We start from the raw sequence: 16,659 nt of genomic DNA, 5'->3' as shown, positions 1-16,659 counted from the left end.
GTGCGGCTGTGTCTGCAGCTCCCTGCTTCGCCAGGGGATGGGTCAAATGCAGAGAACAAATTTGATAAGCCTGTAACCTTTTAACACAGGAGATTCGCCAGTGACACCTAAATAACACACCGTCTTTGACATGGACTTTTTGACATGGAGAAAAACGGCTTTTCATATCGGCTTACCGCAGTTAAGTCACACATACTAACGTAAAGTGTTACATAATGACATAACCGCTTTTCTTGGCTTCAGAATCTGCTGGACTTAGGTTGATTTAAGAGTTACGGTAGTCAAAAGAATGTAAGCACTGGAGCTAAAGCTCTTATGGTAAAGGGTTAAATTTAAAATAGAAATCCTGTATGACAAAATGAGAATAATCAAAGCTGATCATCAGATATTCAGTACCTGAACTCTCCTCCTCCACCACACGGGCTAAGCTCGTCTTGCGGATGAGGTTGCTCTGACTCTGTTGTTGGACTTCAGGTTGGGTGGATTTGATTTTCTGGCTGTATCGTCGGGCCAGCTGGAGGACTTTACTCTGCGCTTTGTCCGTTTCCTCTGTCTGCTCTGAGTTCTCGCTGGGTTGGGTCCTATCTTCCTCCGCCCTCAGCTTTCCGACTCGAGGAACTGTGGCCCTGAGGTGCACCGCCTCTTCTCCAAAAACTTTCAGGGTCTTCTTCAGGCTGCTGGAGCGGTTTACCCCTAGTGTTTTGGAGAAAGAAGGACTTGCAGAGTCTACTTCAGCGGGTGGGAGGTCAGACGAGTTTCTGGTTTTGGTTAGGTTACAGCTGCGGATGCTGTTCTCTCTGGAGGCTTTTAAAGCTTCTTTAGGTTGATCACAGGCTCCGGCTTCAGTTTGAGATTTGCAGATCTGTTGTTCCATCTCCTTCCAGACTTGAATTATTTGAGATGAAGGTCTGAACTCTTCTTCTTCAGTCAGATTATCATGCGACCTGGACCTGGAATGTTCCCCAGAGTCTGTGCTTAGCTGTTCGGATCTTAAAGAATCCAAAGAGTGACAGGAAACCATACGGGTCCGAGGCTGTTCAGGGAAAGTAGTGGTCGAGTCTGCTGACAGACCATCAAGAGAGTTGGATGAAGTTGAAGTTGGGACTCCTTCTTCATTTGGGACACTGTTAAAGCGGCTGACGGAGCTCCGGACCAGTCCAGACGGGATGTACGTCAGGCTCTCCCTGCGGCGCAGGCTAAAAGTGGAGTCCTGGCTTCCAGCACTTTCGTAGTAGTTCTTGATTTTCCCGATGAGAAGCTGGTCGTGTTTGGACAGAGTGGAGTCCCTCCTCCTGCGGATACTTCGGTCTAAATCGAAGACTTTGTCTTCTCGAGGAGACATCAGAGTCAAATCTGTCCCACTGACTGTTTCTGCAGTATCCGAGGAGATGCTGTTGAGTCGTGGAAGCTGGTCTGCGGACTCAGTGGCGAGGCTCAGGCAGCTGGCGGCCCTGCTGGGTAACCGGGGAGAGGGACAGCCAATGGAGCGGGTCTCGTCCTGAACCTGGTTGCCTCGCTTAATGCTACTGGTGAAATGCTGAGCAATGGCACTGGCCTTGTCCAGGACAGAGGATGGGAGTATACTAGGGGACATGTGCTCATCTGCTTCTTCCTCTTCATCTTCAGAGGACTCCCCGCTGCTCAGGGTCTTGGAGTCGGAATCGGGTGTGGCAGGTTTCGCTTCTTCCTCTTTCACAGCTTCTGGCTTTGGAGGTGACTGCGAGTTCCTGGGGGGATCCAGATTGGGGTGCGGCTTTTCCTCAGAGTTTACCGTCTGTTCAAGTGTCTTTTCCTGAGGCAATGTATCTGCAGGGCTCTAGAAAGGCAAAATAAAGGAAAGTAAGTATTGGGTGCGAGTACTGACTGTGCTAAGTGGCCAAGATGTAGAGAGTCTGCCCTGTGAAAGTAAGATTCCAGGTGTGAATCCACAGTCAGGTTGTACAGGCTTAAGATTTAATGTAGTGCTATCAGACTACCACATTGTAGTATGTGTAGCGCCACGTTGATAGATCATTGAAGACCCACTCCAATTATCTATTCATCTCTTATGAAAAGTGTTTCCAGTCACAATGATTTGAATAAAGTAATGCAATTTTAAGATGAGTTTTCTTGATACATGTCCTTCAACATAAGAAAAATGCCACAAGAACATGGGAAACCACAAATTTCATCGGATTAGGACTTTAAAGAAATTTGACAGTTTTTTATGACCAAATCTTTGCCAATTTAAACTGGTGACATGTTATATAACAAAAATGACCAAAGCAGGTTTACGGAGCATTTCATTAGTTGGTTCCAAAAAAGCTTGGTTTATATATATATATAAAAAAATACAGTGGGAGGCAATGTAAGACTTGAGCTAAACTGGTTACCTGCTGAGGCGTTGCCTCCTCTGCAAGTTGACCACTTCTTTTGGTTGATAAGTTTCTGTCTTTGTCTGCCTCCTTGAAAAATAAAAATAAAATAAAAAAGAGAACATGTTCATTAAAAAAAAAACTATGGAAACATATAGGCTATATACAGTTTGCATTATTTAAAAAGAACACAAACACATCACTATTAAAAAAAGGAAAAGCGTTCGTGCTCCATTTATGGGTTAATCTGCATAACTAAACACTATACCTCCATGACCATTATTAACATTCTCAAGGGTGCAATTTCTTTTCACAATTGTAATAATCTTACATAAGTAAACTCCAAAACAAACCACAACAATAACAATTCTTTCTTATGCTTAGCCCAACTGCGAGATAAAATAAAAGGCAGTTCCACAACATGAGTTGACCGTTTGTCACAGCATTATAGACTCACTATTTTATACAACATAAGCAAACAGCAAAACCAAAATAAAAAAAATAAAAAGGGGGCGGCGTAACAAAACTGAGCCAGAAAAAACTCAAACATGCTTGTACCTTAATGAGCAGGAGTTAAGATCAAAGCCAGAGGCTTCACAAAACAATACATGCATGAAACTGTAAAAAAAAAGGTAATAAAAAGCCAAACCAATGAGTTCATTAAAGGAACAGTGTTTTGGGATTTTCCATCTCTGTGATTTTAACTCAGAGCGACACTTAAGCGAGAGTTAAAGACAAAAGATGTGTAATCGAAGAATTTTGGTTGTACAGAGTAAAACAATGAAGTTTTTATTTTATAAAAATGTGCACTAATATTAGAGTGGATCTAGTACCACACCCTGTGGTACTCCATATTAGTGAGCCAAGACAATGGATCCTAAAAATGAGAAACAGAAATATCCAATGATCCTTGCAATAACATTTCTAATATCCTTTGAAATTTAGATTTACAAGCTAAAAGTGACATATATAAAGAGTGACATATATAAAGAAAATTAAGAACAAAATCACATTTCTGAGTTTGTCTTTGTTCAAATTGCTGTGAACCAGGACATGAGAAAAAAAATACTGTTTGAAATAGAGCATATTTGTGATATAGAATCTACAAAAACTTGTCCTAAAACTGCTTTTACTGTCAGAATAAAGGAGGAAGAAGAGCAAACCGCATGGCAATTGAGCTTCTGAAATGTTTTAAAACTTTTTATTTATTTTTAGAACTTGGTAGATAGTACGTGGGATGCACACATGAGGTGTAGTCCTCACTAGTGCATGTCGTCTCACAGTGAGAGGGTATTGGTTCAAATCCTGTCCGGGTGTTGTAATGTGGCGCTGCAACAGACTGGTGACCTGGGATAGTTGGGATAGGCTCCAGCATCCCTGCAACCCCAAAAGGGATTCAGCGATTTTGGATGGCTGGACACACATATGTTAGCTTAGTACCAGCGCACCTGTTGCTTTATCAATTCTCAGGAGCAGGACATTTACCCAGAATTCCAATCTGTGGACTGAAATCAAAATAGCTAACATCGTCAGAGTTATGGGATTGCCTTCATGCTGACCTTATGCAAATTTCCTCCACATGTTATGCACTAAGGAAAGAAAAGTAAATGCCTGATTTCTGTGACCTTTTTGTCCGTGCAGAGATTGTAACCTTCTGACCAGAACTGAGCATGTCAGACTGTTCCTTTAGGTGAGCATTTCCATGCAGCACGCCTGCAGTTAGTCGCATGCATGAAGCTTGTGCAGAGTTACCCAACAGCAGCTGGAGTTGCGGCCTTTAACCTTTTAGTGGGTTACAGGGCTGGAGGAGATGAAGACCAGGCTGGCAGCAGAAAGCCTCACCGTCCCCGCAGAGGAAAGGAAGGCCTGGACCGTGTAGTGCCAGCAGGAGATGGCAGCCAGCACAGAGCTGGCAAAGTCCTCTACCTGCTCATCCTCCAGCAGAAACTCTCCCTCCTCTTCTTCTTCATCGCTGCACCTCAGCTGCAGTTCATGTGAGTCCTTCCCACCGCCCAGCTCTTCCTGCTCTTCCTCATGGACGAGCTGGTCGCCGTCAGACTCCCCCAGGCTGCTGGAGTCCAGCGTGCCGCTACTTTCAGCGAGCCACAGTGAGCACCCGCCGCCTTCACCGTCCGAGAGCTGCATGACGGCACACGCTGCTCACCCCGACTGTTTTTACCCACCGCTTCCTAACTTTTGCAGCTGGTTTACAGACTAGACAGGACTACTTTCAACACAATGATTTCCCAGCCAGAGTTCGGTTTCTTACCTCTTTAGATGCTGAGGGTTCCCCATGTGTAATGGCAGCAGAGGAAGAGGAGGGAATGACGTGATCCGGAAAACACAGAGGAGATGTTTGTTATTATTAAAGAAATTGGAAAGTGTCGTTACACTTATGAGTGCTTAGACATATTTAGACATTTAAAGTATTTCTCCATTCCATTAATTCTGCATAAATTCATGTGAGAAATAAATACAGGTGAAGCAGAGGTTATTTTCTTCTTATTTATGACTTTTATCTGATTTTTTAATCTTTAAAGAGCCACTTTGATCATCTTGTGGTGTCTTTTAATTATGATTATGCTGTTTTTATCCAAAATCAAAAATCATGTGTCGTTTTCTAGGACGCAGTTTCTGTAAAGTGGCAGTAATTTATTAGAAATTCACTCCTGAGTTATGGACGGGACTGTTGGTGCAGGGAAACCCCGCCCCCTTTTCCCTCGGAGCAGGGAGCTTGTGGCCCGCCCAACGTATTTTCTATTTCACAAATAAGTTTTTTTTCTAACATTTTTTTTCTTTTCAGCTCTTGAATTACAACAGTTTGAAAAAAGTAATTTATTCATTTAATTTCCTTTATATATGTCCTCCATTATAAGAAAATGTGACAAAAACACTAAAAACACTACATTTGATGAACTCAGACTAAAAATGCTCATTTGGATACATTTAGTAATTTTACCCAGATGGATGTACTCAAAGATGAAGGTTTTTAGCATTTATTATTCGTTTCAATTGTTGATTTTATTTTCAAGCTATTTTTTAGCCATGTCAAATGTCTGCAACATTTTTCAGAAGATCCTTGATTGTTAACTTTTTTTTACTTTCACTCTAAATTCTGATTGTAATGGTTCAATTCACAAAAAATGAAAACAAAGAGACTAAATGCTTTTCTTTTGAAAATCTCATAATAGGGATTATAGTTATCTGAACAAAATGAGATTTGATCATTAAGAATTAACTGAGATCCATTTCACAGCTTGTTATTGTCCACCAGCTGGTGCTATTTTCAAATATTTTCCACTTTCTCCTCGATGTTAAAATATACTATTCATGAATAAATGTGGCTCTTCAAAGTTGCCATAGTACATAAGCACATTATCTCTGTGCAGTCAAAGAAAAACATTTTTTGAGAGAATAAGAGATAAGAGATATTTATGCTACATTTTCTTGTTCTTGTTTTTTTTTTTTTTTTTACTTAATTCTAAGTCTTTTTTCCTCTCTGCTGTCAGTTGCTATGGTGACAAACAAATTTCCCACGTGTGGGATCAATAAAGTATCTCTGATTCTGATTCTGATTAAATAAAAAACAATTGTACCTTTGCCGTTTTTTTGCATTTTTTTGTTGGCTTCTGTAAAGACAAGAAAATGTTTCAAACATGTATTTAGCAGTAATGAATAATCATTGTAATTCGATGTGATGGTTACCAGTATGGAAACGGCCTTGACGAGCTTCGTCAGACTGCGAGTTACCAGCTTTCTTCAGACGTTCAGGACTGAACCGATACTTGGATGGATCTGCAAGAAAAATATGAATTCATCGGCACCAACACACTAAAATTACACCAAAGGCAAATTAGGCACTGACACATTGTTTTCACTCACAGATGGAGTCCATCTCCAGAATGGCCTCTTTTGCCTGCAATAAACAACAATAAGATTTTTTTCTTTGCATATTATGGAAGTCCCTGCTGGTGCGAATTTGAACTATGCCCTGGTTGGAAATCAGGCCAGATCATGTAGTTTCAGACTCGATTGAAATTGGATGTTGCACCCTGATCAGGGATCAGGTGTTTATTTTATTATTATTATTATTATCAACGCTATATATTTCATGCTTATTATTAAAGATTAATACTCTACATCAGTGGCCCCCAACCTTTTTGTCACCGCGGACCGGTACAACGCAAGGCACGTTTACCGCGGACCGGTGGGGGGGTGGGGGGTTGAGGTGCAACGCAAGGTGTGTATCACGTGATGTTTGGTGTCTCGACTTTGACGTGCGTTAAGTGTTACGGATGTAACAGAGAGAATCCGGTCACTTTTCAAAATAAAACGTTTTTTTTAAAAAAAAACAATAAAATGGAAATTATTTTTTCTTTCTGTGCGTCCTGGTGCCAAAATTTCCCTACCGGTCCGCGGCCCGGTGGTTGGGGACCACTGCTCTACATCATGATCATGAACGGATCACAACAGAATACAGCATATAGTTTGAGCAGGAGGCGCACAAAAACGGTTCAGTAAAATATCCAGATGGGGGTTTTGGGGCTCAATGACTCTTTTAATAAACGTTTTAAACTGACAGCAAGTCTCTCTTGCAACTAAAACAAGGACCTAAAAGATTGGGTTTTTGTTTCTTTTTAATGAGAATGACTCTCTCCGTGGTGCTGACAGAGAGATGGCGGTGAGACGGCTGCTAGGGGACCGTCTACAAAGTGCAAGCCCCAGGAAAAAGTGATCCCCAAAAAACAAAAAACAACGTCTCGAAAGCAACCTAAACTAATAAATGCTTACATTGATACGAGCTAGTCAGGGAAATTCATCATCATATTCATGCAACAACAATGTTTTGGGAAGAAAGTCATTTTTAAGACGTTTTAATGGAGATATGAATAACAATCCAAAATGTTCAATAGTTCTGATGATACTAACGCTACAGCCACCAAACTTTCTCACATGACTAACTTTGATCTATTTTTCCTAATTAACGGTTAACTATTTATTTAGTTAATAGTTAAACTATTTTTACTTAATTGTTCAAGACATTTCCAAAGATGCTCTATTTAAGTGTTTAACGATAAAATAAGGTTAACAAAATAAAAATAGGGACCAGCCTTGATCTGTTTATTACATTTGTTGATTTTTTAAATGAGTTACAAAAGTACCGGATCAGGACTCAGGATCAGAAGATACTCAAAATCAAACGACTCGGAATCGGAGTGGGGCCATAAAAACCTGAATCCTTAATTTAAAGCCTGACTGACCTTTTGAGGGATGACAGCATGGTGGTTTTCCACAATGATGCGTTTGATATGATGAGCCCAAAGTTTTTTCTCCTCCACTGTCTTGGCCTGCAAACCACAAAAAAGAGGACATTTCACAACAGGAGATATAAACTAAAATCTGGCTTCAAGGGTTAGTAGAAAACTTTTATATCTATGTCCACTCTTAACTGAACACAATCGGATTTTTTTTTGGCAAATGAAAAAACTTTTTCTGTTCTGAAAATTAAAGTTTTTTTCTTTTTAAAAATGTATCTGGGTTGATTCCTCCCTGGTCTCTAAAGGAGTGCAGCTAAACAACCCCCCTTGGTCTTTAAAGCAGGGCAGTCTTTCTTAGAATTTTCTCATTTGCTCCTAGCAATTTGTTCATGTTTTTGTTTGAGGTCAGATGAAAAACACTCACTCCAAACAACCTTGCTGCCTCCCCAACAGAGAAGCCTACACAGGATTGGCCAACCCTGCCGTCTAAGAAGTACCACCACATTCTCTGCTGTACTTGATCTTGACTACTTAGTTCATCTTGCTTCTGTCTGACAAAAACTGACCCGATCCAACTAATAAGCTAAACAAAAAGCATGTAAAAGCAGGGTGGTAGATCCTAAAGTATCAGAACTGAGCTTAACTGATCTAACAGGATGTATGTGAGGTGGTGAAATGGTCCTAAAATCCAGAGCTTGATTTACAGCCCCACTAATCAGTCCTACCCAAAGACAGAAAAATCCGAAGGAAGAAATGCAACTTTTTTGAAAAGAAAAACATGGACGATCATTGAGTTTCCTAAAAGCTCTTCCTGACATCACTTCAAACTACAGACTCACCTGAACAGTGTAAGGCTGTTTAGGGTTTTTGTACTTTGTGACACTGAAGCTCAGGGAATCTTTGGCGCTCTCAATCAGCATCAGAGTGGTGCACTGAAAAACAAACACAACCATGAAGCCAGTCTGTCAGTCTTTAATAATCTTTGCTTGTTTGTTACTTACAGGTATGTCCGTCTTGTAAACGTAGTGTTCTCCACGGCGTTTGGTAAAGAGCAGCATGCGGTCGAACAGGAAGAGTGTTCTCTCGTTTTTGGCCCGATGAACCTTGAAGGTCCCCTCCAGAACCAGTTCTCCATAGGAAGCCAGATCCGGACCTTTCCAGTTCAGCAGCAAGGACTGGACCTCCTGCGGCCGGAAGACAAGATGTTAGCCTTCCTTTTGTATGTATTTAAGTCAACATCTTAAAACTCTAGACTTAATTAGGTTTTATTTTAACTTTGCAAAAGGTTTTCATTTTTCCAACATACTTTTTCATTAAAAAGAACAATTCCAATAAATACCATATTTTCTGGACTACAAGCCTGTTACTACCATATTGCTGCCGCGACACAGGCGGAAGAGAAAAGAGTGTGGCGACCTGGGGGTTAGCCCCGCCTTAAGCCCCTAAGAGTCATGGGAAGTGGGGAATCGTGGGGGTAAATTTCCTCATCATAACTGAGGGATGTAATGTTAATTATATGGTTACTGTTATTTACTACTGTTATTTTATGTATGATACCTCAATTATCAATAAGTAAAAAAATAAAACCATAACTGAGGAACCTGTGAACAGAAGCCACGTGCATGCTGTTTGGTAGATGAGGGTATCTTTAATTGCATGGGCCAACGCTATGCTGACTCCTCCCACTGTGAGACTGTAAGATGTCTCAATTTTCAGAGTCAGGATAGTTAGTGTCAAGTTCATCGTGCTAGTAACTACATGCGGCTTGTATATGCAAGAAATTAACACACCTCCTGTAATTGCGTGGGTGCGGCTTGTACACAGGTGCGCTTTATAGCCTGGAAAATACGGTAATTAGTTTTTTTAACCCTGTTAATTGTTCTTCTAAATCTGGACTTCAAACAAAAACTGGAAGAAATACTTTAAAGTGACAGTGACCAAATTTTTTTCCCCCCAGCTATTTTGAGTAATATTTAATGTATAATAGTATAAAAGCAATTGTAATAAGTTTACATTTGCTGTTTACTTTATATTTGCAAATATATGCATTCAATCTAATTTGATTGGAATACAACAGAATTATGCAAACAGGATGTGGAAAGGCGCATTATGCGCACATGAAAATCCAGCATGTTTTTGGTTGACCTGCAGCCGAACGGCATGCTCGTGCTTCCTCTTCATGTCGTTGATGTACCAGGCCACCCCTGTCATGGTATTGATGGCCTCCTCCACATCCTCGTAACCTTCCTCTTCAGGGTCAAAATGCTTTGCGATCTCCTGAGCGACATTGGCAAAGAGTACGATGAAGTTCACATAAACTAAAGGTTTATTTCCAATAAGGAGGAAAAGTCTGGTTTTATGCAGACGATATTGTTGTTTTTATGCAAGTGCTAAAAAACAGGCTGTAACTACAGAACTATTCAAAATTGGAAGAAAATCACATACTTGAAGCAACAAGTGGTATTTAAGGATCCTTTGAACTGGTTTGAGTAGGTAAGAACCCAGAGGTAGCGTGCGTTTTAATGATGCCTGGCGGTCTCTAAAAAATTGGGCTGTTGACTTATCCCTTAAACATTCTGTTAGTGCTGCGACAGAGCTGAAAAATATAAAGAAAAAAAAGAAAAGAACATACAAAAGTGAGTGCAGAACAGCTTGAAACTATGAACATGAAACAAAAAAGTCCTCAACAGAAGAGCCTAGAGCAGCTCTAACATGTCAAAAAGAAATAACACATCTAGGTTAAGGGGAAAAAAAAACTGGTGTGATCAGTGAGTAATGTTGAATATGGAGACAACAGGCGAGAGAAGAAGGGAAATCCAGATGGGAAATAGGTCAAAACAACCAATGAATCCCTGTAAAAATGGGTAACTAATAAATTTACAAATAACAAACAATTATAAAAAAAATGAATTAAAAGATAATGAAACGTAAAGCAGTTTTAACAGTAAACCTAGACAAAAAAAATAATGTGCAGATCTACACAAAGAGGAAGCAGGTCTAAACAACCAGAAGAGAGGTGTAAATAAACGAAACCAGGCGTAAAACAAAAATCAAGGGTAAAAGGAAAGAAAGAAGATGGGAACAAAAAAAATAGGTGTAGACAAAAACAACAGGTTAAAACAAACAATAAATAAAGTGTAAATAGAAAAAAAAGATGTGTAAATGAACAAAAAACACATTTAAACATAAAAATCTGGTGTATACAAGCGAGAAAAATGCAGTTTAGTGAGAAAGAAAGCTGGTGTAGGCACATAAAACTGAATGAAAAAAGAGAGAAAACATATATGATAAAATTGAAACCAAGTGTAAATAAAAGTAAAACTACGAATGAACAATCAGAATTGAGACATGAACATGGGGATTTAAAAGTTTTCCGGCTCTTACTTCGGGTAGTTGGTGCAGTACTGAGTGTAGATGTCAAAGTATTCCCTCTGAAACCAAAAGAAATCGGATGAAATTTTCACTGTTTCACAATGACAATGTGATTAAACTACATCCTTAACACATTATCACTAACCTTTTCGACAAAGCACCTGGCAATTGCAACAGGGTCGTTTTCACACATGTCAAGGTCCTGCAGCAGCTCACTGTGAACAACAGGTAGCATACCCCATTATCCCCAAAAAACCTGCTTTTCTTTTTAACCAAAGCTTTTCTGATAGTTTAAAACTTACTTGTTAAACGCATAGATGTCTGTTATGTTCCCAAAAAGAGCACAGACCTGGTCGGGATGGATCAACTGTTTAGGATGATCAATGATGCAGGCCAGATAATCCTGGAAGGAGAAAGAACAGGAAGTTAAAACCAGATGAGTAGGATCTCATTTGATAAATTTACATGGTTAAATCCTCAGCTCTCCAGATTTCTGGGTAAGGATGTGTGATAAACTGTTAAAGCGTTCGTTACAACTGCTCTTCAATACGGGATGTCTGGGGGCAATAAACGGGCAAACCTGTATGGGGACGCAGGTGGCCTGCACGACATAGCAAGGTTGTAGACGGCTCTGTGAACCCGAAGACAGAAAATGTTCATGTCCATTAGTTTTTATGGTAGGGCTGCACGATATGAGGAAAACTTGCGATATTAGTGATCAGCATTGTGATGACGATATAACTTGCGGTACATGAACAAATAGCAAAACAACCACAAACATTATTGCCATTTAAAAATGATACTCAAATGACCATCATCCACATAGGAGGCCAACATCTAACATCAAAGGGCTCCATCCGATTGGTCAACAACGTGCAGGCGTCCATTTGATTGGTCAAATGCATAAATGGATTTATTTGATTAGTTAAATACTTGAAGCTGCCATAACATTGTTTTAGCACATTTAAGGTAACCATTTATTGTAATTATCGCCGTCTTTTGGGATATGCATATTGCACAGGTTGATATTGCGATAATGATTAATTTGCGATTTATTGTGTAGGCCTAGTTTATGGTCATCCTGTGGGCGACAACTCATAACAAACACTTATAAAACAGGTAAGGTTAAGTAAGTGAGACGCAGGTGATCCCCTCCAAACCCTGTGCACTGTGCAAGGAGCCCATCAGGGCTTTTCACGTGATAAGTGCGTCCTCTGACTGTTAGAATTTAGACAATCAGCGTGTGGTCTGTGTAGGCATCCTAAGTACGTATAATGTGCACACTCAATGAATGCAGCATTTTAATGCGGTGATTAAGGGGCCAGCATGCACACCTTAATAAAACCTAGAGTGTGGCATAAGCGTACTGTACGACAGCATCATCCCGTACGTCATAAATGGGATGCGAAGATTATGCAACGAATCGACTTACATTCCTACGATCCAAGCAAATCGATCGACAAATCAAACTATACCATTATAAAATCGTTTCAAAATGAAATAAATCGATCTATTTTCGACTTTGGAAAATACCACTTGGATTGAGGCAGAGTACAAGTATAATGTAAACAACCAAGTACGATCACAATGGACAACAGACGTGTGATGATGCAGCAAAAACTGATCAGTCCATCATTCCAGTCCAATATGTGGAAACACTTTGAATTTAGCAAAGACATGTGATCACATAGTGTGGCATAATGGTCAAATAATGTTCCCTTTGGATTATTTGGATGTGGAAAAACAACAGTGGACTAACTTTAGGAAACTAAAATAAGAATAGATTTGCAATTAATTATTGTTAACTTCTTTGTTTGTACAAATATTTAATTTACACCTGATTATCTTGTAAGAAATACAGGGAATCTGGAAAACTTCACCTGCACTGTTCAGTATCCAGGTATTTATCTGAGTCACAATGGTTGAAGTTTTGGCTAAAATGAACCAATATCGGTTATGAATCGTATCGTCAACCACAAATTATGAAATAAATTGAATCACTAAAATAAATCGTTAGACCCCTAGTTTTAACTTTACTGATGTGGTCACTTTTGTTACAAAATATTTATACTACTTACAAATAAATTAAAATGTTCAATTAAAGCCCTCATCTTTCAAAAGTAATTTCTAAAATATATATATGTGAAAAGAGTTGACATCTACTTATTGTTTTTCTACATCCTTTTTCTTTCTATGATTTTAATGCCCAGCTTGAGTTCTGCTTCTTGTATTGCCTCAAGTCTCTGTGCAATCCTGACTGATGGATAAGCAGGTAATCCTGCTTAACCAGTTAATTATAGCCGGCTGTGATGAGTCGCTGGCAGGTCACTCTCTCACACTGGTGTGTGTGTGTGTTTGTGTGTACTCCACTTGTCCTGTCCAAAGTCCCGATCCACCTCTAGCTCTGTCATAGGCAAGGTTGAGAGGCCTTCAAGGTCTCACCTCCACAATGATGAGCAGATCTCTGACATACATCCTCTCCGTTTCGATGATCTCCATGATGACCCGATCGAGGTAGGTCAGATTGGGGTTGGGTGCCATGGTGGCTCTGATGAAGGGCGAGGCGGACTGCCTGCGATTTGAGGAACGGTTCGCTATCCACGCTTTGTTGTTGTTGTTTTGGTTGTAAATGAATGTCTTCCTGTCCTCCCCTCCAGGCTCAGGACTCAGCCCCTCAGTGTCGGCTTTGCCCCCACCGGGGATTTGGTTCTGGTTCAGTTCTGGGCTTGAAGATGTGGCAGAAAGCTGAGGGGGGGCGATGTTGTCATCGCTGGAAGAGCATGTTATTTGGCTCAGCGGTCGCTGGCCCGGCGGCGGCGGCTCGGATGAGTTGTAGGGTGAATCTGAAGAAGCGCGCTCATCACTGCTGATGGAGGCGGTGGACAGGCGGGAGGATTCTGAAGAGAAAGAGAATAATTCTGTCACTAAAATGGATCCTTCTGCTTAAATGCAACAGTAACACCAACCATCACAGCAAACTGATTCTCAAGAATAGAATTGCTCAAGCTCGTCTAACAAATATTTGACCACAGATTTAGGCTACAACAGCAGCTTATTTAGTTATTAAAGACCCACTTAGATGAAAATCACGTTTCTGGTCGTTCTAATTAAAAGACCACTGGGAACGCTTTTTAAATAGTTGAAAAGATGATCAAAGTGGGTCTTCAAGTTCAACATAAACTCTGACCAGGAAAAGAAAAAAACTACAAAACCTTTATTTCACTAGTCCTCTGTTTAATGGTGGGACATGTTGTAACTTTTTGGGGATCTCTACGTCTTCTGCATTGCTTGAGAGCTGGATTTTTTCCTCCTTGTTCTGCCTAGACCTCTCTTTGACATTTACACTTATATACATACATTTCAGAGTTCTATTGTTGGTAAACTGAGACGCTGGAGTTCAGGTGAGATTCACAACTGCCAAACAAATTGGATGATCTGAGGACATGAACTCTGGTAAGACCTAAGATGCCAGAGTGAATGCACCGGAAAGATGCTGGAAGAAAGTTCAGATGATCCACGGGACAAAAAATATATATAATTTTAAACATCCACTCAGATGATAATGTTTTTTTTTGGTGTTTTTAACCTGTTGGTGTGGCATTTTTCTGATGATGGAGGACAAATGTTAAGAAAATTAAGTTCCAAATTGCATTTTTGAGTATTTGTTTAGATTGTTTTCACTAGGAGTCGAAAAAATATGCTGTTAGAAAAAGAGCTTATTTGTGACATAGAAAATACGTTGGGCAGGCCACTAGCTCCCTGGTACAAGTTCTCAGCAACAAGGGGAAGGGGGGGAGAGGTTGCTCTACGCCATCAATTCCATCTCAGAGGTGAATTTCAAAGGAACTCTGGAGAAACAACGTTCCAGAAAACGACCGTTTTTCTAGGTTTTGGGATAAGGTAGAGAGCTTAGTCCGCACCATTGACTGTATATGAGAACTAGACTGAGCGAGTAGAAAATGACTAACTTCTGGTTCAATTTAATCGCCGCTTTACCCAATATGGACACCGCCTTATTTGAGCTAGACCATGTCCAAGTCATTCAGTCTGAGTCATCGTTTCTAAGGCAACCACGCTCGCCAATAAGGTGTGAGCTTGTTAGAATTCCACGCCCCTACCACTTGCAAGCAGTTTCAGGAGAAAATGTCAATAAAGCCCTCTCTGGCTTCTTGGAACCAGCGGGTACTTCCTAATTAGAGCACCAGGGGGGAGGAGTCACTCAATTCACTTCTCAGAAACAGTCAATCTGCACCAAATACTTCTTATTTCATTTATTTATTTTTAGATGGTCTACTTAGTAGGAGCTCCTCTGAATTTTGGTCCACCTGAAAGCAGTGGTCTATGTTTAATTGTGCAGTTCAGCGACAGTGTAACGTAAAGCCGATGTGAGCTTGGAACTAACCAGTAAATGTTATTTAAAAAAAAAGAAAAAGAAAAACGGGGATTGGTCCTCTAAAGTGAACAAGTAAAGGCCCCTCTCTACTTTTTTTCACCTGATTTATATCCTGGTGTTGATGTTCACACTTGCGGCGCTGATATTAGCCAAAACAAACCTGCTCAAGGTTCACGTGAAAATGGAGTTCAGATGAGCTAAAAGAGGAAACTATCCAAAGAAACCAGCTTGGACCAGTTTCCACCCTTGGACTTGGACAGGTTGAACACCATTAGGTTTGCTTTCAATGTTTTGTCTAAAAAAGTCCTCCCACTCGCTGTTAACAGACAAAAGTTATGTCTGAGTGGATGAAGCAATACTTGAATCTTCTGACTCAAAAATGCTAGGCATGTGAACATCTTATCTTCTTATCTTTGAAAGTAAAGAATCATTAAACCTTTCTAACATTCACAAATAGCCCTGGGAAAGCCTGCTTTCTACATGAAAGTGAAGGATATAGTCTGCCACAATGAGGAAATGAAGCATCAACAGTCACCATATAAATCATTAGAATTTCCCATATTGATCCAACCAGAAACGCCTGTGTGACTAAAGACGATCAAGAACATGCACAGAACACGGCCAACATTAGAAATTACTGTTGATTTGTAGCATGAGTAAAGGACAAAACATTCACAGGTTTTGATTTGAAGCTTTTTTTATTTCTAAATCATTTTCTGGAATACAAGACTATATCAATCCATTTCTGGTCCTTTTTCATCTAAACAGAACTCTTGTTTTCTTCAGCACGGCAGGTTTTTAAACTGAAATGAGCTTTTTCAGTAAAGTCAAACATACAGAACTATTTTTACCTTAACTTATTTTACATCCCAACAATAGGTTTGCCTCGATTTAAATCAAAGTGAAGGAATCAGTGAGTGATCATCAAGATTATTATTGTTATTTTTTTTAGAATCAGAGCCGTTTATCCATCCGATTAGATTGGATGTCGGTTTGAGGTGGAAGATCGTGAACATACCGCCGTCCTTCGAGGGTTTAGACCAAAACCTATATAGCAGAGGCACAAGTAGTCCGTCTGGGACACAAGACACAAAAACAATTGTTCAATCAAAAAAAAAACATTCTCAAGGGTCTTTTAACAATATTAAACAGAGACTCCTAAGGTTTCTGCAAAATAAAATAAAAAATAATCCCCAACAATGTGTTGCTAAAAATCTCTTAAAGCTAAGTTATCAGGAACTGTACTCAGAGACCTACTCCAATGAAAATAAGGTTTCGGGTG

The 16,659-nt window shown here is 40.0% G+C and overlaps 1 protein-coding gene across 4 annotated transcripts in view; it reads right to left on the bottom strand.

The window, feature by feature from the left end:
• Positions 1-16,659, bottom strand: part of LOC101157827 (pleckstrin homology domain-containing family G member 3) — a 33,580-nt gene that overhangs the window by 2,377 nt on the left and 14,544 nt on the right. Inside the window, exons 2-19 of one of the 4 annotated variants that reach the window (XM_023952905.1) lie at positions 16,396-16,452; positions 13,427-13,881; positions 11,287-11,387; positions 11,130-11,199; positions 10,997-11,043; positions 10,058-10,208; positions 9,758-9,889; positions 9,403-9,450; positions 8,614-8,796; positions 8,452-8,544; positions 7,616-7,702; positions 6,237-6,270; positions 6,060-6,149; positions 5,951-5,983; positions 4,624-4,634; positions 4,197-4,493; positions 2,373-2,444; positions 397-1,816 (exon numbers count right to left, since the gene is read on the bottom strand). In XM_023952905.1, coding sequence (XP_023808673.1) covers positions 397-1,816; positions 2,373-2,444; positions 4,197-4,493; positions 4,624-4,634; positions 5,951-5,983; positions 6,060-6,149; positions 6,237-6,270; positions 7,616-7,702; positions 8,452-8,544; positions 8,614-8,796; positions 9,403-9,450; positions 9,758-9,889; positions 10,058-10,208; positions 10,997-11,043; positions 11,130-11,199; positions 11,287-11,387; positions 13,427-13,881; positions 16,396-16,452 — 3,381 coding nt within the window. The remainder of the gene's footprint in view (positions 1-396; positions 1,817-2,372; positions 2,445-4,196; positions 4,494-4,623; positions 4,635-5,950; positions 5,984-6,059; positions 6,150-6,236; positions 6,271-7,615; positions 7,703-8,451; positions 8,545-8,613; positions 8,797-9,402; positions 9,451-9,757; positions 9,890-10,057; positions 10,209-10,996; positions 11,044-11,129; positions 11,200-11,286; positions 11,388-13,426; positions 13,882-16,395; positions 16,453-16,659) is intronic. The other 3 variants (XM_023952906.1, XM_023952907.1, XM_023952908.1) reach the window with 3 other exon arrangements.

This window comes from Oryzias latipes, chromosome 24, assembly GCF_002234675.1.
Source record: "Oryzias latipes chromosome 24, ASM223467v1".
Lineage (NCBI taxonomy): Eukaryota > Metazoa > Chordata > Actinopteri > Beloniformes > Adrianichthyidae > Oryzias > Oryzias latipes.
This window is presented reverse-complemented; position numbering and strand designations above follow the sequence as displayed.